The 22,173-nt window shown below is 37.7% G+C and overlaps 1 protein-coding gene across 2 annotated transcripts in view; it reads left to right on the top strand.

The window, feature by feature from the left end:
- The window catches only part of LOC129779232 (zinc finger protein 704-like), a 156,802-nt gene that overhangs the window by 49,738 nt on the left and 84,891 nt on the right, over nucleotides 1–22,173 (top strand). Inside the window, exon 2 of one of the 2 annotated variants that reach the window (XM_055786591.1) lies at nucleotides 13,635–13,682. The exons of the other annotated variant lie outside the window; for it this stretch is intronic. Coding sequence (XP_055642566.1) covers nucleotides 13,635–13,682 — 48 coding nt within the window. The remainder of the gene's footprint in view (nucleotides 1–13,634; nucleotides 13,683–22,173) is intronic. 2 annotated transcript variants of the gene reach the window in all.

The following is a 22,173-nucleotide window of genomic DNA, read 5'->3' on the forward strand; positions in this document are numbered from 1 at the left end:
GGCCAATTAGGTAGAAAAACAGTATATTGGAATTGTAAGAAACTGCATCAAAGTTTTGGGAAACATGAGTTTCCAAAGATATAATTGAAGTTCTTCTTAACATGTCCGTTTTACCCCCACCTCCCCTAATTGTCATTTTGCAATCAAATCATGCGTGATTTGAAGAATCTCAATACTTTATTGAACTCATTCAGTTTCCTGGTCGCCGTCAAGGCGCCTCGCTTTAGGCGAATTGAGGTTTTACATTTACATTTACATTCACAAAACGTCAACAGGCTTTACTTGGATACTTGAATGAAGCAGACGTAGCGACATCTGTTATTTACCAACGTAAACGAATTCATTCTGTTTGAAAAACGAACCAATATACTAAAATCACGATTGAAAAGAAGGGGACTGAGGTGAAGATTTGGATATGTATTTTATGAAGCTTAACTTTGAGGAAAAACACAAGGAATATTCAGAAATTTTCTTTTCCTTCATAGGACCTTCTTAATTGGTATTAAATATATAGTAATCGGTATCCTAGCGGTATCATGAATGGTTTACGACCTATTCTCATGCATACCATGTTTTTTTTCTGTATAATTTCATGAAAATCGGTCGATCCGTTTCGGAGGAGTTCGATCACGAACATAATGACACGAGATTTAAATATATCTACAGATTTTACTCTTTCGAACTATTGAAAATCGAACGGAAAGGTATTATGGTATAATTTTCTTCTAAATCGTTTACCTACAACATACTTGCCAATTTAACAGAAGGTAACTTCACTGTACTAGATTATTCTATTGAAAGTTTATGTGCAACAAATTTTTCGTCGCTATACATGGTACATGTTTTAATGATTGCTTTGTAGAAAATGAGGAAAAAGCAAAACAGCACTAACATGGTACGTAATGTAAACATTAGTGTTCGAAGTGTCCTCCTTTGGTGGATACACAATTATGGCTTATTATAGGCTCTGGACTTAAGTTAGCTTACTATTGCTCGGCGATTTTTGATATAGATATTTCTTTTGATCGAAGATATTGTGTGAAATTATGTGCGTTCGGAAATCGTCATTTAAGTTTGAGAGAGCTAGCCAGTGAATTAAGTATCTTTCATAAGCTCGTTCGTCGTATTGAGGTTGATGTATTGGGCATGAGAAAAGACGTAGCACGACTAGTGCCAAAGTGCACGATTTTCTTCAAACATTTCAATCACTGTGAGCGAATCTTTGACCAAAAATGGCAGGAATGTGATTGAACAAGTGATCGACGTGGACCAGACTAAAAGTTCATTATCAGTCTCCTAGTTCGGTCGGGGCTCAACGTATTAGAGTACTCAAAAATTCCATGAACACTAAAATATGGAAGAAAAAATTAACAAAAAAAATATGCTAACAAAACAAATTTAGGAGATACAATTGGTATAAACCCATCAAAAACCCTTTTACATGTCGGTTAACAGATTTTTGGGGAGAAAATCTAAAACACTTCATGGGTGTGAAGATCGGCTGATTTGCCGGGTCTAGGGAGCGTTTGTCCACAATCATCATATTTGAATAACGTATCCAGCATTCGGGTGACATTTGAAAGAGCCAGTTGACCCCCGCTATTATTGTCATGACAAAGCGACCAGCAGCAACTCCAAAGCCACTCCATCACTGCTGGCACCGATACGGCACGCAAGTCGTCCCCTCCCGACTCAATCCGTGTATATCAGCAGCACTGTTTCAAAATGCGCGCGCGCGACTCGCCTGAATGCGCTCTAATGTAATAAATTCACTTTGCTATTTAGGTCAATCTATTTTTCTCTCCTCTTCGTCTTCTTTTTCTGTGCCCATTGTATGAATTTTCACGCCGCCCGCTGGCCCTCTTCTAGGTTGGATCGCTCCCTTTAGAATTGTGACTGTGTGGAGCACCATAACTTTTTTTAACATTGTGGAGGCCGCCACTCCCGTAATGATTGTCACCCATTGAGTTGTGGTGGGGTTCAACGCAGGAGGCAGCGCCGTGTTGGTATTGTCATAAAATTTCGAATACTAGTTTTCTCATTGCCAAAGTTGTGAACTAATTCTTGACTTTTTTATTGCTCTTTTCAGGTATGTAATCCAGTAGCCAGGCCATACTCATTGCAATTCGACACAAACTTTGCATGGAACGAATCGAAACGAATCTTCCCGTGGAAATGAAGACCTCTTGTTCCGGGATCGTTAGAAAAGGGGTACCGAAACCAATAAAGAGGGCAGCAACTGATTATTTGCCGCCCGTAGTGTGGAATGAGGAAGAAGAGACAGAAACGAGTAAAATCCGTGACATTCTTGACGACCAACAACAAGTTTGAAGCGGATGAAGCAGTCGAAATGCTCCGTTAGCGATTTGAAAGAGAAGTGCAATCCGTGCGCAGGGGGCATACCGTTTGACAGTCGCGTACTGACGACCGGCTTGTGCGTGTTTCTTATTCCCAACACGGTCTGCCTGTGAGAAGCGAAGAAAATATTTAAAAAACGAACATCAACCACATCATCGGGGGAAAGTGCAATGTGCGTGATTAGAATAAATTACGAAATCGAATCGAGCCGAACCGCGCGGTTCTGGGCTGGGTAGCAGTGGTCTTGAGGTGGGGCTTTATAACTTATACAACCGGAGCTTTCCGGTCGGAAGGTCTCCATTCAGATTTCTTGATAAAGCGGAGAGAGATAAAAAGTATCGGCGCGATTGAAATTGAAATCGTTCGGATGATATGAATCCACAATTGCCATGAATGATGATGGCAATTTTAATATCCGGCTGCTTCGAAATATATCAGTGATGGGATAGGAATGTCCATTCGCTGGATAAATTTCAACCAGCTAAGCTGGAATTCTTCAGTTTTTCCAACGAAGCGTCACAATGCGATAATCAAACCCTTCTACAGAGATGACATTCAGTGTTGCCTCGGTGGAATAACGGCTTTAGGTTGCAACAAAGTCTTGACATGCACCACATAGGCAAACGAAGATGTTGACAAAAAAAAATGGATATCAGTTTCGAAGTACGGAACTTGAGACAGTGAGTGAAAGTTGGCGGAGGATTGATTGAATTATAGTTAACGTTTTTCTCGCAAACCATCGCAACACGCTGATACTTTCACTTACAAATTATGCAAGCGCACGATTGAGATGCAACCCATGTTGTTTTAACAAATGACTGATTTCGCGCTAACTCGACCAGATTTTGGCATGTCCCTCTCAAAATTTAATCAAACTTTCTGGGAGTGAAGACCTTACCTGATTAAGCAACTTGACATACCTAGTTTTCCGAGAATTTATCTAGACTAACATATGGAAAGGGCTAAATATTTTTGACCATTTTTTTATAACATTTTTTTACTCGAATATTGTAAGTTCTACAAAAATTTGATCCATGGAAAAATTTTTGGAAAGTAATAGAATTTTTAGAAAAAAATACTGAAAAAATAATTTTTGAAATTCTACACTGGAAAAATTGATTTCAAAAACTAAAAGTCGATTTTCTCAAAATGGTCATTTAAGATTTTGATGAAATGGTAAATAAATTGTGCCATACAACCCTTCCATACATAGAGGCGAATGGACTGCAAAGTTTAAGGCCTCTTAAAAATAAATAATTGAATTGAATTGAACTTCCATACATCGCAACTTGTGCATATTTAAACCAAAAAAGTTTTTCTAACAAAAACTTTTTCAATATTTTAGTGAAATTCAGTTCATTTCTTTTTTCAGTACAGAAAGCCAACCCCAAACAAAAAATAATAATAATAATAATAGATGTCTTTATTTCAAATCAAATGTGATAAAACTGATGACATTTTTGACATTAAATTCATTTTTATTCATCTGATCTTATAACATGTACATTAGAGTGCCAATGGATGCATGGGAAAAAAGTGACCCTCGAATTTTCAAACGGAACATGATTAAAAATGTTGATTCCCACGAAAAACTACCCTATGCAAAATATCAGCTCAATCGGACTTCATTTACTAGTGTCGCACAGCGGTCAAAGTTTGAATTTTTTGAAAGCCGAAAAATCACCCAAGGGGGGAGTAAAGGAAATCGGGGTTTTCGAAAAAAAAAATATTGATGCCAAATGTCTTGGAATTGCATGAAACGTCGAGATTTACTGTTATCTCGAAAAAAAAAAATCGTCAAAAATCCCTATTATATCACAGGCTCCTTTCCCGTGGGAGACGGCAAAGAAATGCCATTCTGCTTCTAGTCCGTAAACTTTTTAGAAATTACGCAGACTGGCAAAATTCTTTTCGTTTTTGTAGTGTGCTGCTGCTCCATCGGACATGAAAGTTATTTTAGTAAAATAATTATTTTTCTGACGAATTCTATCAATTTTTCTCTAAACAATTGCACTGCCACAGTGTCGTGTGTTAAAACTTCTGAAATAACTGTAAAGCTTACGTTTTCTCGTTTACCATTTTATTTGTAGTATATTTCAAATGGGCAAATAGTTGCTTGCCAGTTATTCCAGTGATAACCCTGTGCCGCATTTTGAATTATGGATGAACAATTCTCTGAAAAATCACAAATTACTATTATTTTTCCTCGCGTCAAAGATTCTTTTTTATTCCGCAATAACACAGATTGCTGTTTGTAAATAAAGTTATGCTTCATAAGTTTGTCTACTTAATCAACGAAATACGAAACAAATTCATCGATTGGTTTTAAAGTAGTTTTCAAATTACAACGGTCTGTAGTCAGCCATTGTTGAAAAACGATTTCTTCTTATCCGCTTTCCTCTAATAGAAGAGTTGTTTCTTCATGAATTGATGTTTTGGAAACACAATCCTTACAAGCACGAAGAGGGCAATCTGTGGCGTTTCAGAAAACACTACATAGCATTTTCCCATGACTACTGTATGCGAAATCGTTCTCAAACTGTTATCCATTAATTTTACATTTTCGTGAATGGTACATATACAAACATTGTGGGTTCCTGTACTATCAAATAATATACAATGCTTTGGTCTCAAGTGGTCTAACTTACGGTTTCACTGGGGGTTGTTAATACCAGCACTGCATTTGTAATCCTTGTAAATCCTGGTGATCACGGCTTGACTCATGTTGCTAAACAATGTCACACTTTTCTTTGTTGAATTCTGATGATTACGAAGAAACAAAATAATGCTATTTCTGTTCCGCCACTTAACAAGTGCAGAGCCATTTTATTCATCCTTTAGGTTTCTATACAATCCATTTCTTATCATCATATCTACAGTGACTCATAATAGATACCTAAATCTACAACAACTATTCGATACCTGACCGACCGATCAAGAGATTTTTGGCAGATGGCTATTGTTGTTCTCTGAATTGAAACATATTGTATTTGACTACAAAAACAAGCTGAAAACTGTACATTAGCACCCAAGGGCCACCATAAATCCATTTCTACCTGTTATTGATGTTTTCTATAACTGTACACAAAAAATGAAAAATTTCCGAGAAAAAAATCTTGAAAAAGTTTTTGTTAGAAAAACTTGTTTGTCTTAAATATGCACAAGTTGCGATGTATGGAAGAGTTGTAGGGCACATATTTATCTACAATTTATCCATCATTTCATCAAAATCTGAGATGACCAGTTTGAGAAAATCGACTTTTAGTTTTTGTAAACGTTTTTTTTGGTGTAGGATTTCAAAAAATATTTTTTCGGTATTTTTTTCTGAAAACTTTATGATTTTCCTGAAACTCTTCCATAGATCACTTTTTTGTAGGACTTACGATTTTGGAGTAAAAAAAAAATATGAAAAAATGGTTGAAAATATTTGGCCCTTTCCATATGTTAGTCTAGATAAATTTTCGGAATACTAAGTATGCCAAGTTGCTTAATTAGGTAAGGTTTCCATGCCCCGAAAGTTTCATCAGGTTCTGAGAGGGTCATGCCAATCCCATAGACGTGTTGGCGCGAAATCCGTCAAATCAATCATCAGCATCAAGTGAACGAGGATGAGCTTTCCGGTAACATTTTACAGAGATTACCCTCAACTAAATTCATTTTCTCGCAGTTGGTGGCTATTCTTGACATCCCTCTGACATTTAGCGTCGCAGAATCGATCGATCGATCGATCGATCCAGGGCCGCTTATTCCACCACAGTCGGAGGCCTTGTCCTCAATGAACCACGTAACGAGAGCGCACGTATAGATCCCCCTCCCCTCATTCCGCTCACACACAAACGCCGAATGGTTTGCGGCGAGAATGAGGATATGGTTAAGACCTGCCTCTTGCATGTGCCTGTGTGTGCAAAAATCGATTTCCCAATCAGCTGTTTCTGCCGATGCAGGCGTGCAAAGGTTGTGCGAATCTGAATGCCGAGTGTTTTTTTTTCAACTGCAGCCCCTTCGAATGTACTAACCGCCACCAGGCAATGGGAATGGGAGGTGACTTTGTTTGGTGTTCAAGTATCTCGTTCAAGATCTCGAGCGTGGAAACCTGTTTTACCGATTCAACAGAGCCTAGTGCGAGCGAACGAGAGAGAGAAAGAGAGAGAATTAGCGGCGAAATATGATAATGTGGCACCACTCTATTTTGCTTTCGATGGTGGGAGTATTCCATTAATGAGCATCGACAGTAATTTACAGCCGATAGTTCAAAGTGGTAACAAATTGGTCGAGTGCTGAGGTGGGGTGGGTGAAGAAGACGCGGTAGCGTATAGCGAAACGGAATGACTGCCAAAGCACTTGGTGCGCTTTGGTTACGTTGCAGCTATAAAGCCGGCAGACGCATTGTCTGAGTCGGCTCGAGCACTCGTTCCACTAACGGTGAGTTGTGGGAGGGGACGGAGGATTGCGGAGCGATCTAGGGTGCGCTGGAACAAACGCTGTTACCTGGGTTCGGACAGAAAAACATTACGGAACCGAGAGGCACAATTAAGCGTGAGACAGTCTGAGTGCGAAAATGCTACATAACTGGCTGAGGGCATTTGAATGAGAATAGATGTGCACCTCGCATGAATCCACCAATGAATGTCAACTATTATCTAACCTCAAACTTAAACTTCCAAAACCCACATTTCCAACTATGGAAAAGCATCCATTGAAGGAAAGTGTGAGGAAACAAATTTATGCAGATGGTACTTTTGATCCACCGACCAGACGATACGATACTCAAGGGATGCCCCATCCCGCGGTCTCATTATTTGCATACATGTATTGAGGCAGACAGCGTGTTAATCATCGCAGGAGCGTCTCTCAGAATGAATGAATACACTATTGTTTATTGCTCCATCCCTCAACGACGCAGCCAAGTAGTGTGAGGACAACAGACTTTTCATTTGACTCATCAGCTGCTCAGCGACATCCTTTCGCTTTCATTGAGCGCGCAAAATTGTCCTTTTCGGTTTTTCTTCTGCTTCCAACGAAGCACATTGTTCGTATAAAGCAGCAAACTTCCGCTCTGAACAAGGATGACTGTGCAATTAACCGGTGCATGTATCCCTTTCCCGGCTGTTTCCTTTCATTTTGGCTTTCATGTATTATGCACATTTACGTGACTTCTATCGAAGCCAAAGTGTGTCATCTAAGCGTCACCTAAACACAAAAACTAAATCAAGTTTAGGTAACCTCAATCCGCGCGAAATCATGCCTAGATCACGACAGTGAGTTATGAAACCCTCGGGCCACGCTCAAAGTCGCTGCTAAATTAATCATACAACCCGTGAAACCGCTTCGTCTTCTTCCAGCCCAACCCTCCTGCCATCGGGCAGCTAGAGCCGTTGGTTAAGCCACTTCGCGCAAGCGCTCAGCAAGTGAAGGTAAACCGTTACGTTAGTATACTTTTGAACGCAACCTATGGCCGCGAGAGTCGGCTTCGGCGATGGTAGAAGCTGTGTATGTTCTAGGAGCTTACACTGACAAAATATCACACCTCTTGGCCACATTCACGCGCCACGAATGCGCCCCAAACTTCCAGCCAACTAACGTTCCAACCCATTACCCTCCAAACTATTAAATAGATCATAACAGCGAAAATCGAAAGTAGACTTTGAGAGCGGCCGTCACGGCTCGCCCGGTGCCGAAAACAACGAAAATGATTCCGTCAGACCCAGACGGCGCGCGCACATTCCGTGACAGGCAGCAAAAAATAAATAAATAAATAAATGAATCGGTTTCATTTTCGATGACTGTATTGAAATTCGCCCGTCGTTTGTTTGTGTGGCAAATAAAACACTTTCTCACCACAATCGCCGGTTTCTGAAGGTTACTTTTATCTACTTTGTTTGTCTGTCTTTTTTTTGTGTCACCCCGACAAATTGAATGAATCAATTCCGCGTCGAAAAACTGACCTAACATCAACAGTGAAATAGGTGTATTTGTTTGCCCCCAAAAACGCATTGCTAATCTAATCTAATTAGGTCGCTCTTGGTATGTAAATTTTAATACGTCTTCGTCTTCGATTCACGAAAATTTTACTTTCAAATTGAGCTGTGTGATTAGGCAGTGTTCATGAATTATTTTCTGACGTTTGTTGACGTAAGATCAGTTGCAGGGTGTATACAAAAAACGCTGATTCAGTGTCTTCTGTATCTATTCAGAGTACATGATCCAAATACTTCATTCACGAGCTATGAGCATACAAATCAAGAGCCTCTCCATTTATTTCTTCGAACATATACCCATTGAAAGGGCTTACCAAACTTTTTGATGACGTCAAGAACAGCGGATGTTTCACATCTTCATCCCTGCATTCGCTTCATTTCACGCGACTCTCACTTTCTCGAGAATGGTATCGGGAAATTGAATTTAAAATCTTAGTTTGGATTCTTAATCTGAAATCTGAATGAGGAACCTGAATCTGAAATCTGAACCGGCAATCAGCGTCTCGATTCTGAATCAGGAATCTGGACCTGCAATCGGAATCTGGGTTTTGCAGCTGGGATCTGAGTAAGGAATCTAAAATCTGAGTTTGGAATGTGAATTTCAAGTCTCAATCTTAAATCTGAATCTGTAATCTATATCTGTAATTATAATCTGGAATTTAAATCAGAATTCTGAATCTAGAATCTGACATTTCATTTGGATTCTGAATCTAGAATCTGAACCTAGGTTCCGTGTGTCCCTAAGTGTCCGCGGGATAATCGGAGGCCCGAATCCGAACGATGACGATTGATCGTTGAACTGACGATGCCAGTGTTGCCAGAAGTGGGCATGCCGCACATTTTCTCTCTTCTAAAAAAAAAAAGAATTGAATGAAAAAATACGACGAAAAGAACAAATGCATTTGGATTTTTTTCCAGTGTATTTTCCTTCACAGAAAACATTTGAACCACCTTTGAGATGTATGAGCTAATTGATGCCGTTTTACTAACAAAATATCGAGTCAAGTTCTGTGCTCCATACGGTCGTCCCGAGCCCTTACTTGTTCTGCGTGGTCATCCCGATCCGCAAATATTTTTACTTCTATTTTTAAAAAACACGGTCATCCCGATCCGCCGCGCAGAACAAGTAAGCGCTTGGGACGACCGTATGGAGCACAGAACTTGATATCGCCTACTAAAAATAGAAACATAATTTTAAAAAAATGGTTTTGTTACTCTATAGTAACCAAAGTATTGAGCTGCATTAGTTGAAAAATAAATCGTTGTTTCTGGCAACAAGTTTCAATTTTGCTATCATTCGAGTCAATCTGCAGTTAAACTTGAGGCATTACAATTTCGGGCAACCATGCTGTTTAATTTATACCTTTTCAAACTTATCATTCACTTACTGAAAATCTTCATGTCTCCCATGGTAGGATAGTTCGGCTACTCGTAGTCTTCCGCTAACGTGGTAGTCTCGGACTGACCACTTATGTCTTCATGTAATTTCAAGATGTTCCCCCAAAAGGTTCTACTACTCTTTTGCACATATACAAACTTTAATGAAAAAAAAAACAAACAGATTTTTATAATTTCTGCTTGGAATATTTCACACACGGTGGAAAATTTTAATTTGTACTCTGAATCTGGAATCTGAATCTGGATTCTGCATCTAGTATCAAAACATGGAATCCAGAATTTGAATTTGGAATCCGTAATCTAAATTTATAAACTGAATCTGGAATCTGAAATTTTAATCTCAATCTGGAATCAGAATCTGTAATCTGCAATCATCTGTTATCTGAATCTAGGATCTGAAATATTGATTTGGATTCTGAATCGGGAATCTGAAGCTAGATTATGAATCTTGAATCTGTATCTGGGATCTTAATACAGCGCGGACTCACTGTATATAATCGAATCTTGTACATAATCGAGTCAAAAAAAATGTGTTTATGCATGTATTATTTGTTTTTTGAATATAAAAAGAGAATTTGATTTTTGATTCATTCCCTTAAAGTCAGAAAACACATTTCTCATATGAAAAAAATAAATTTATCCAGATTCTCTCAGGAAGTGTTAGACGATCATATTTGATGAAAAAAATCATTCTACGCATATGTTCGAATTTTAACAATGACAGAGCTGTAGAACTTTTTTTTTTGTTTCGGACTCTGTTGTCTTAAACTGGCTCTACATTGAAAAGTACGCTACGGAAGACGATTGGTTTGCTTTCATTTGAGAGATGAGAAAATTTAGTACAGGATATAGTAGTGGAACATCTAAATCAGTGCATTCAAATAACATTTTGGAAGTGAAAAACTTAAAAGTTAATAATATTTAATGTGTTATTATTAATTTTATTTATATTTTACTTGGTGGTTGCTATCAATTTAATTAAAGCTCTTCAACCGCTTTACAATTTGTTCTTTGACACCCAACTTCTATATTTTTTTATTAGGCTGCAATATCGATATAAACAATTCCTGGTGAAAATTCAAGCAAAATCTTCAAAAATCAAGTTTTTTACCCCACTGTACATGTAATAGCCACTTAAATTTCACCTTAACGTTGAAAGATTACATTTTTTCTTGGAATAAGTAATATTAGAAATATAAAAAAATGTTTTTTTTTCAAACGAGTCCAAAAGTGTATATAATCGAATCACATATAATCGAGTTTGTATATAATCGAGTTCGACCTGTATCTGAATTAAGATCCCAGATCTGAATATGAAATCTTTATTTGGGATCTGAATCTGTAGTTTGAATCTGGAATCTGAATCTAGATTCTGGATCTGGATTTTGCATCTGAGATCTGAATGTGGAATGTAGAATTTGAATTTTGAATCTGAAATATTGAAACTTTTATTTCGAATCTGGAATCTGATTCTGGATTATGAATCTTGAATTTGAATCTGGAACCTGAATCTGGGTTCTGTCTCTGGGATTTGAATATGGAATCTATAATCTGAGTTTGGAATTTGAATCTGAAATCTTAATTTGGACTCTGAATCTGGAATCTGAATCTGGATTCTGCATCTGGGATCAGAATATGGAATCTAGAATCTGAATTTGGAATCCGGAATCAACATTTAGAAACTGAATCTGGAATCTAAATCTAGAATCTGAAATCTTAATTTGGATTGTGAATCGGGAATCTGAAGCTAGATTAAGAATATTGAATCTGAATATGGAATCTGAATCATGGTTCTGCATCTGGGATCTAAATAAGGAATCTGAATGTGTAATCTTTTTTCGGACTCCGAATCTGGACTTTGAATCTGGAATCTAAATCTAGATTCTGAATCTGGATTTTGCATCTGAGATCTGAACATGGAATCTAGAATCTGAATTTTGAATCTGGAATCGCAATTTTATACTTAATCTGAATCTTATTATTTCTTATTATTTATTGTTATTAATCTTCGACCTAGTCGCACAGATCTTAAACTTAAACTTAAATCTCGATATGTATCTGTAATCTGTAATCTGTATCTGTAATCTGAATCTGAAATCTGAAATCATAATTTAGATTCTGAATCTGGAACCTGAATTTGGTTTATGAATCTTGAATTTGGCCCTGGAATCTTAATCTGGGTTCAGAGTCTGGGATCTGAAAATGGTATCTAGAATCCGAATTTAATATCTGAATTCTGAAATCCTAATTCGGACTCTGAATCTGGAATCTGTACCTGGAATCAAAATTTGCATTCTTAATCTGGAATCAGAATCTGGATTCTGCATCAGAGATCTGTTTTTTCTTCCGTTCATCTTGACAACAGTCACCAAAACCGTCAGAACCGTAGAGATCGAATTTTTGTATAGCCAAAATCCACTCTGGACATCTCTCCAACCCAGAATAGGTATTTCTCGGCGAATTTCAACTTTGCCTCCTCATGCATTAAGGACACAAATATTTGACTGAAAAAGTTTTGTTTGACTATGACACAAACACTATTTTGCTCGTCACATCACGTCATAAGCAGTGCGAAACAATGTCAAACATCGAACATGGAAAAAATTCGACTGAAATATTTAACGTAATGTAACCACGCATTGGAAACCAGGGTGAAACCAGCACCCTAAGGATTTTCACATATTTTCAAAACCTGCCATGTTTCTGTAACTTAAAATCGTAGCAGAACCTCTCTTAAACTCTCCATAACCCATTCTACAGAATTAGTTTATCATTTTGTGAGTAAAAATCAAATTTTGGTGGAATACTTTGGTAGAATTGGTGTTTTTAGGTAAAATGACTGGAAGTGCAGGTAAAACCGACATCCTGTCAGGATAGAACCGAAACTTTTGGAAATACGAATTAAATTTCTTACAATAATACAATAATTTCGAAGCATTAAAATGGGCACTTGGGCAAGTGGACACTTTATGAGGAGAGAGTGTGTGGATAGTGGCAAATGATACGTGATTGGAGATTGCAAAGATTTTGAATCATAAAAAAAACAAACAAATCCATATATTTCGACTGCAAAAAATTGTTCACTGATGGCTTATTGATGGGTTAGCCACCGATTTTCTTTTTCGTTATAAAGAACCACATGGATTGAAAAGCTCCGAGATTTTTCAACGGATCGCGCTAGTAGAGAATTAACTAGATTCATTTAGAAAGGTTCATCTGTCACTAGCTTCTGTGTGAAGTTTCACGACATTTCGTTTATTTGTTCACAATCTACAGTTGTTTAAGTGTTACTACCTGAGCAAGAGGAATATCGTATTTTGATCAAACATTGTTTTTTGATGGGAAAAACTTCTGAACAATCAATGCAGTGGTTAACGAAATGTTATTCCACTTCTGCTACTTCGAGAACAACAGTTTATCGGTGGTTTACTGAATTTAAAGTGGGCCGTACAAGCACCGCAGATGCACCTCGCTACGGATGGCCAAAAGAATCCAGGAATCGTCCGAAATTTCTATTAAAATTTGAGATGTAAATCATGTCACATGTATTATTGAAGCTTATGTATTCCAGATTTACCACTAGCAAAATTGAAATCACATTTATCAAATATTCTCACACAACATTTTTATTTTTTGTTTAACAAATCACAATTGGATCAATTTTTATTTCCTCAAAATTCTGTTAAACATCAACACAGATTGGACAAACGTCAGCAGCAATCCGAGAGCTGCGGGTGGAATGGGTGGAATATTTCATTCGCTTGGTGAAATATTTCAACCATGTCCGTATTCAAAATTTCAAATCCTGATTCAAATCATTCCGAATCAAGAATCAATTTGTGCAGCCTTCTCCACAATTGGTTCCGAAATAATCACTGTCACATTATCTCCTCATTTCAGGTATACAAAGAGTCCACTAGCGGTGATGACTTGCCCGTTTCTAGCAATGTAAGTGTCTCCCAATGATAAAACATGAACTTGTTTACGTCTCGTATTATTTTGGAAATGCTTATTCTTCTGTCTCTTCTTTATGTTCGGTTGTATTGGAAGTGCCACCCCAGCACTCACCGTTCTCCCCGTCATTCTAAGTTTGTATTTATTATATGCCAGTTCTTCTTTTGAAATCGTATTTATTACATGATTGTTCTCTCATTATGACACCTTCGGAAGGAAGGTGGGCTCTTCTAATAGAGACAAGTACGCGCGCCGGTTTCTGCGCTTCAGAGCAAGCGATGAGCCCCACTTGAGACCTCTTCGTCGAACGAGCGCACTCCACCTAATCTGTTTCTGTCGCTGCTGTGTGCACTCTGAATCAGTACATGGCGTATGGATGCGTTCCTGGAAAAAAAAATCCCGGACAGGAAAGAGGCACGGCAAAAGTTCACCCTGATGTGATAGGGTATGGAGCAGCGGCACAAATTATGTTGAAAGAATGACTCCAACACCAACAGGAGCATCAAAGTGTTCGCGATGAAATGAAGGATGATACAATCCGGCATACATATCTTGTTGTGTTGTGTTTTCCTTTATTTGTGTTTTAATTTGCAGTTGTTTTTGTAATTTCAAAAGCTTATGAAACGCGCAAAGCCTTCGAATACTTTTGAAATACCAATTTCTTATGATGGAACATATTCTCCATGATCTTCTGGAAGTATTCTGTATGAAAAAGAAGCAATTTTCTTGAAATGAAAAAAAAGGGAAGCTGTTCTTTTTCTTTTATCGAGTTTGACACTTGTTCCGAATTAATAAGTGTCAGAATTTTATTCCACGCACTGCATTGGTGCGCCATCTGTTTGTTCAAATCCGGATTTCATACTTTTGGCAACGCTATAGCTATACCTCTCAATTAAATGATTAATTTTTCTCGGCAATGTATCATTACTCCGTTATTGTGTTCAATTACTATTCAACAGTCACCGCCATTTGCTGGAGTTACAGTGAAATAAACAACATTCCCACATATCGTACGGAAGAAAACCAACACGATGATTCACAATCACTTGCACACTCGTGTGAACTTGCTCAATGCAATCGCGTATGACCTCGGTGCGTCGTTTCTACCCTTCTTCTAGCTAAGGCTGCTCACGGGTGGTTTCCGATAGGTGACGAAGAGCGCACGCGTGCGCATTCCGCCTTCGCATCAACGTGTAAATCAACGGCAGCTATCCGAGGCGATGGTTCGGCGTTAAGCTTTGTGTTCCGATATGTGAAGCGAAAATATATTAATGTTTTTTTAGGTGAAACAAACAAAATTTTGAATAAGAATTATGAATGAAAATTAATTCTTTCGCCAAAAAAAGGAATTCTTTATAACACAGTGACGCGTTTCTTTTCAAGAAATCTTGAACGAAAATTGTGTCTGAAAATTAAAAAAAAATTATTTTATAATATAAAGATAGGAAAACAGTTGAGTGAGGATAAGTACTTCGTGTTTCAAGCATTTGAGTTCATTCATTTTTTTGACAATTGACAAAAATAACTCTCTGATTGAGAGTTATTCGTCTCACAAACAAGGGCCTGATTACGAACGTCACTTCACGGTGAAAACGGAATGAAATGCATACAAATTGCATACAATTCATTTCGTTTTCACCGTGAAATGACGTTCGTGATCAGGCCCAAAGTGTCGCCACTGTATCTTTGTCATCGTGGTTCCGCTAAAGCGTATGCACTGACGAAATGGTGGGCGGAGTTACATCCAAACATGGTAACTCAACATCATTTACGTTCAATTTGCATCATTAGAGCCATATTTATCGCTCTCGCAAATTTTTACTGTGTTAATTTCAATTGGAAAAAAAACAAAATGCATCTGCATTCAGGCCAACTTTGGTTTTATATTTTCGTTCCAGTTGAAACTATGCAATGGATATATTGATGTGCGTGTTGCAGTTTGCCTCTGTTTCGTATGCCATTCGCAAATCGCCGCCGTGTTGCTCATTTGATGGATAATGATTGTAACTATTTTCGCGCGCTAATTGTCGTACTGGAAGTATGAGAATTGTCGTTCAACGGTGTTTGTTTGGATTTCATTACTCAAGTCTTTTATATTTATATCTTTCCGAAAAATTTGGAATTAAGAACTACAATTAATTCATTTTTTACGCGATTAATTTTTGCCCCAAAAAATGGTAAAATTTCGAGCAAATCGAGTTGAAACTTTATGTAATTTCAAGAAAATGGCGCAAAAAAAGATTGCAGCTTCATCAGCACGCACTCGTCACAATCAGACTCGCACACGTGCTCGCAGGATTTCTCTTCCCAACAAGGCGACTAAAGGAAGTGTCAGATCGAGTAATTTCAAGAAAATCGCGTAGTTTCAAAAAAAAATGGCTAAAAAAATCACGTAAAACAAAGTCGCGTAAACGCGTCAAGTCCAGTGTATGGTGGTCAGAAAAATCGACTTTTTTACCAATACGCTCATTCTTGAAAATTCTTTTTTTTTATCCGCTCGATCGACGATTTCCTAAGAACAAATAAGAGGTATTTTGGTAAAATTTTCAGAAAAAAATATTATACTGCGCTTCAAAGGTTTCAGGCAAAAGCATTAAATATGTTGGTTGTTTGTAGTTTTGAGCCGTCCAACCCACAGGAACATCAGTTTTTTTTCTAATTTTTTCGGGGAGTTTAGCATTTTTTACACGAAAATACATATTTCATATTTCAACACAAACTTATTTTTTTCCATTTTTGAGATTTTTTTTTTGTTTCATTCAAAAAAACCATGCGTCTCCATAATGAAAGTCCGATATATTGGAGTATGAAATAATGAAGGGTCCGATAAATGGAGACTCATAAGGTTTTAAAAACAATTTCGTTTCTTTGATTACAGTATCTATCGATTATCCGCGAGCGGATGGTTCGCAATGCGAAGTATCAATCGTAAACGTATCGATGGTTTCTTAAGATATTATCAATCCTTACAACAAGAACTTTCGAAGCAAAGTGGAATTCAAGGACAGTATGAGTGCACATTTCATTTTCACATTCACTGTGTTTTTGTATTTGATTTATTTCATTTATTTATTTATTTATTTATTGTTACGCTCAGATGGATTAGAGAAATCAGGATCAAGAAAATATGACTTTCATTTATTTCATGAAACGGGTGAGGCAGGGGAAAGAATTATTGACATCAAGTCGCGAATAGTATTGGAACATTATTTTGAAAAATCTGCAAATTATGTATAAACTTCAAAAAATCTGTAATCTGTATCTACAAATTCTTGTTCTAAAAAAGTCTGAAAAATCTGTAGAATTACAGATTATTCTGTAAATGTGGTAACCCTGGTACTTGATTAATGTTAACATTGGATAGATTTCATTTCCGATGGCTTTAAACTAAATCCTTATTGACTATGTTGTTCGATTCTTACACTATTTATGTACAAATGTTTCAATTTTCAATTTTCATTATGTACATATGTTTTTTCGCTCATGTCACCTATGAATCAGGAGAACTCTTTTGAAAAGAATAATTTTTATGAGAAAAGTACGATGAAACTAATGGTACAACTAGTTGAAGAGTCATTCCAATTTATCATGTATCTCGATCGTTTTGTGTTGTACTCATGTGTGTGTGTGTCAAGTTTGTCTAAATCATATAAAAAGTATAAGGGATTATGTCCAAAAGAGGACCGCATTGTTCACGTAGATCTACGAAATTATTGCATTCACTTGTTCTCCACAGATATTAATTTAGAACGCATCAAAATTTTATAAATATCTCTTTAGTAAAATGTTTTGGTGACCCTGAAAAGGGCCAATGATTCGCGCGGTTTTGTAGAAGCAGTTGTAGATGCTGTGATATCCTGCATCTTATTACTCAGCTGACTCGAAGAACCATTTTCAAAACAAAAACCCTCACTAACTTTTAGCATTCTATTTGTATTCATCTCGCATACTCCATACTCCATATAACTTAAGTGGTATTGTGTAAACATTCTAATCAGGATGCCACAGATGGTTGATTGTGATCATTTGCTCTTGCCCTCGCGGGAACAATACACGAGCTGGTCATAAGTCGCAATTTCTTTCCTTATGTCATTGTACGCATTGCACTGAGTATTCATGACGAACACAATAGAGGAACACTCCGGAGTGATTTTGCTCTTCCGCTTTGTTTCTAACAAAGCCGCTGGGTGTGATATCAGCATTGGGAAATACTGTTGTCTGCTCGCTAGCTGGAGTGCGACTGTGTATTTGAAATCACGAATGGCTTAAGCCCCATAAATTGAAAACGGACGGAGCTAATATTGCAATATTCCATTTTTCAATAATGTCCATTCACTCGTTGCAGCGTTTGTTCACTGCATTTTGAGCTATCGGTTTATGTGCACCTCATTCACAATGGTATATAAAAATTATTCTGTTTTTGTACCATTACTGACAGGCGTTATCCTACGATAAAAATTGTTCCTAAGTCTGAACGACGGATCTTCGTAATGGACGTTAGCACTTTTGTTGCATTTCAAATTTCCCTGGTTTGCTTTTGTTATATTAGTTATATTAGTATATATTTTATATTTTATTTATATATAGTATATATTAGTTATATTAACAAATTTCTCAATGCGAAAAGTCAATTTAAACTTAGTACCGAAGTGCGACATCATCTACCGTTTCTGTGAATTAGTTTCATCGAAGTTTTGACTTCACCGCGGTATGTGAGCCTAGCTTGTGCGTCCGTTGGTCAATTGTTATACGAGTTGTGACTCATCGGTTCGTACAACTCAACGGAGAAATATGCTCAGTCGCAGCAGTTACAATTGTTTTTTTCTCCCATGCTCCGTTCTTTTCCGTCGAAAAACACTAAAGCTTCTATCGTGAAATCTATGTCACTGAAGTCGCTTTTCACGCGGTTTTTTATACGCGGTTTTATTTTACGCGGTTTTAGGAATTTTCGCGGTTTATTTTTATGTGGATTTCGTAATTTACGCAGTTTTCTTTTACGTGGATTTCGAAATATACGGGGTTTTTTTTAAGCAGCACGTATCAAGCGCGTAATTGGTAATTGATGTGACTTTTCACGAAATAAGTTTGTATTGTATCACTGATTAGTAGCTAAGAAATGAAAGGAAATACAGATATCATGATTGTAGCATGCAAACAATCAATTGTTAGAATATGGGTTGCATTTTAAACTAATAATTCACTGTTTGTTATATTTTTACACGGATTTTGAAATTTACCCGGTTTATTTTACGCGGATTTTGGAATTTACGCGGTTTTTGTTTACGCGGAACGTATCCCCCGCGTAAAAAGCGACTCCAGTGTATATGAAAATTAATGTTTGTCTGTCTAAATGTATGTCTCTATGTGCTATATAGGTTTGAAAGCTACTAAACCTATCAACGTGAGAGTTTGTGTAAAGAAGCTAGCATTATTACCTTTGTGTCACCTTAAAGGAGGTAAGCTGTCATATTTCTAAGAACTACCATGCTCCTCCTTAGGCTAAAAGTGACTAGCCGTCGTTTGGGGAAAGATTCTGATGGACTCCAACACTACACAACCGGTCAGCACATCAGTTTTTGGGGAACACTGATTGATTGATTTTCTCCATTCTTCGAACAACAAATTGAATCCCCCTCTAGCCTCGAAAAATGCCTATTAGAAAATCAATCAATGGAGAGTCCTGAGATTGAACCCACAGTCGTTCGCTCAATAAAAGGATGTGCAACCGCTATGACTGCGATACCATTGTTGTTTGCTGCAGGGATGTTTTTGTTATCCATCAGCATTCGATTTTTGATCCTAATGATCATATTCTGGAGAAATGTGCGATCGAGAGCGCTGATCAGAGCAGCAGAATCAGTCCTAAACAAGCCGCGTCGTTGTTTTCAGTGTATACATACGTTTTAGCAAAAATTCGTAAATAATTTAAACAAGAATTCGACGACATAGATTTTTCAATCACCAACGAATCACTGGTACAATCGGAAATACTTTCGTCAAATTGCTCTCAAATTAATATTTCTGATCTAGATTTTCGACAAGAAACACGTTTCGATATCTACAATCGAATCAAACGAATTTTCCGGATTTGGTTTCAGAACAACGCTAGTGTACAGAAATATGGGCTTGATTTGAACCAGTGGCAGCTGGGCCTGATGCACCTGAAGGTATAGGCAAACCTCGTTACATTCCACTCATTTTGGCAACCGTGCGATACGAAAATAATATTGTACTGGTAATCACCAGTGTGTGTATACAAGGGAAAAATAGAATGCGAAGTATATTAGGATTAGTAAACAAAATATGATATCGTAATTATTTTATGATATTTTAAATCAAAATGCTCATGAAATCAACAATTGTATAGTGACTTCATACCATTTTTATATGGTGTAGAGCTCCAAAAAGCAGAAGCTTTACCGGTGAGAGGTTGCCTAATTGCAAACTATTTTTACGCACCACACACAAACTGTGGCCATCAAAAATATCATCTTGGTATCGCTAGAATAATGAAACATCGTTTTTTTCCTGTGAAGGTGAGTGTGTAAAAATGGCACACAGAAGTGTCACTTTAATCCGTCTTTCACTGCACACATTATACTTGTGTTCAACGGTAGCTCCAAAAAAAGGTCAATTTTCTGTTCACGAAAATTCACCCAAAATAGTGCTTTCAAGTGGAATCAGTAGCCCTCACACTGGACAATCACCCTATCTGGGATTGCAGCAACTCTTTGGATGAGAACTTGTTATCTTGCTGTCTGAAGAAGGATCGATACTGTTGCTATCATAGACACATTTTAGGAAGTACAGTAAAACCTGTTTTTTGTGCGATTTTTTTTGTGCGATTTTCTGTTCTTGTGCGGTGTATGAAAAGAAGCATATTTGACGAAGTTATCGTCCATTTAGTTTTTTTCGATGGTTTATATGCATTTCAGTGCGAAAAAAGCATATTTGCGTCTCAATTATCAACTTCTGAAATCATTCCCCTCCTCTCATCAATTGCTCTAAGTTTTTCTAAGTTTTTGTCTGACATCATTTCTAACAGCAAACCGTTTCGACATGCAACTAAAAGCACAAAACAGCCACGCGCAACCGAAGAGGCAAAGTGTCCCATCGCAAAGCAGGGAAACAAAAGGAAATTGAACGGCGAATGGCGTGGATTTGGGTTATTTCCTTGTTGGAAACTTTTTTTATGCGGTCCCTATCTACCGCACAAAAAAAGTTTTTTTCAAAATGTGTACCGAACACGATTTTTTAAAGCTGCTGGTGAAGTTTTGCACAATTTTTTTATGCGACTTTTTTGTGCGGTCCCTATCCCCCGCACAAAAAAAGGTTTGCCTGTAACTCCTTCATGTTCCATTTGTTCTTGACATTTGAACATACGAACAGATTGTAAGAAACTCAACTATTTGGCTGATTGGTGAAACCACAACATGTAAAAAATCACAGGCTTTTAGATTTCGCCACTAGACGCGGTTATTCATTAACACTCTATACTGGAAATTCGAACATCATTTAAGATACGTCTGCATGCAATGAATAAGCTGAACAAGTGATGATGCTTGAAGATATTTTGTGATTCCTACCATGAAATACAGGTTATGAAAATTTTCATGAATCACAAAAGATTCAGCAATTTGGCACCCGCTTACGTTCTACATTCAAAACAGAATGATCGCCAACAACCGGCCGGCCATCACACAAACAGTGCGATCTTCTTTTGGAACTTCGGATAAACAAAAGCATCCAAGAAAATATATATCTTCACCTCCACGCGTTGCGCTTCGAAAAACTGCATCTGGGTCATCGGAACGCAGTTGCATCAAAACAACAGTGGAAGCGATTGCGTTTTCCTGTGGCGCGCGCATGTATTTAAACGCAAGCTTTGTTCCCCTCTCTCTGCTGGTAGCGAAGAGCAAATATTTGCAAAACAAATTTTTAATCCGCGTCTTCCACGTTGCGCGGGTGGTTATGAAGAAACGCCTTGCCGACATGATTTCTGAACCGATTATCTCCTTAATTTCGTTTATCTTCGTTTGACGCGTACAAGACGCATGCGGCAGCGTAATCATCAAACTGCATCGAAGCACTGGAAACACACCAAGCGTGCTGTTTGCTACCTTTAATCCCTCTCGACAGCTCACCTTTCCAGATCCTGCTGTTGAGTACGTGGCAACGAATTAGAACAGGTTTGAAGTGTTTTACGTCGTAATTTGACCTGCATTCACACTCGGTTAGCTGAATTGGGGCTCCGGAGTGGTTCCCCTCACTCGTAAGCTCAGTAAGTACAGCACTAGTAGCAGAGCGCGCGCGAAGTAGGTCATCAGCGCGCATAAATTAGTACACTCCGTTGCAAGGGTCAAGCATCAAAAAGTCAGTGTCGGACCTGGTTGAAGGAAAGAAAAACTTGACAAATGGATTACACAGCAAGCTTGGCGGAAAAAAAACAACAACGGGGTGAGAAACTACAAGGTGGCGTTGTGTG

The sequence above is a fragment of the Toxorhynchites rutilus genome, chromosome 3 (assembly GCF_029784135.1).
Source record: "Toxorhynchites rutilus septentrionalis strain SRP chromosome 3, ASM2978413v1, whole genome shotgun sequence".
In the NCBI taxonomy this organism is placed as follows: domain Eukaryota; kingdom Metazoa; phylum Arthropoda; class Insecta; order Diptera; family Culicidae; genus Toxorhynchites; species Toxorhynchites rutilus.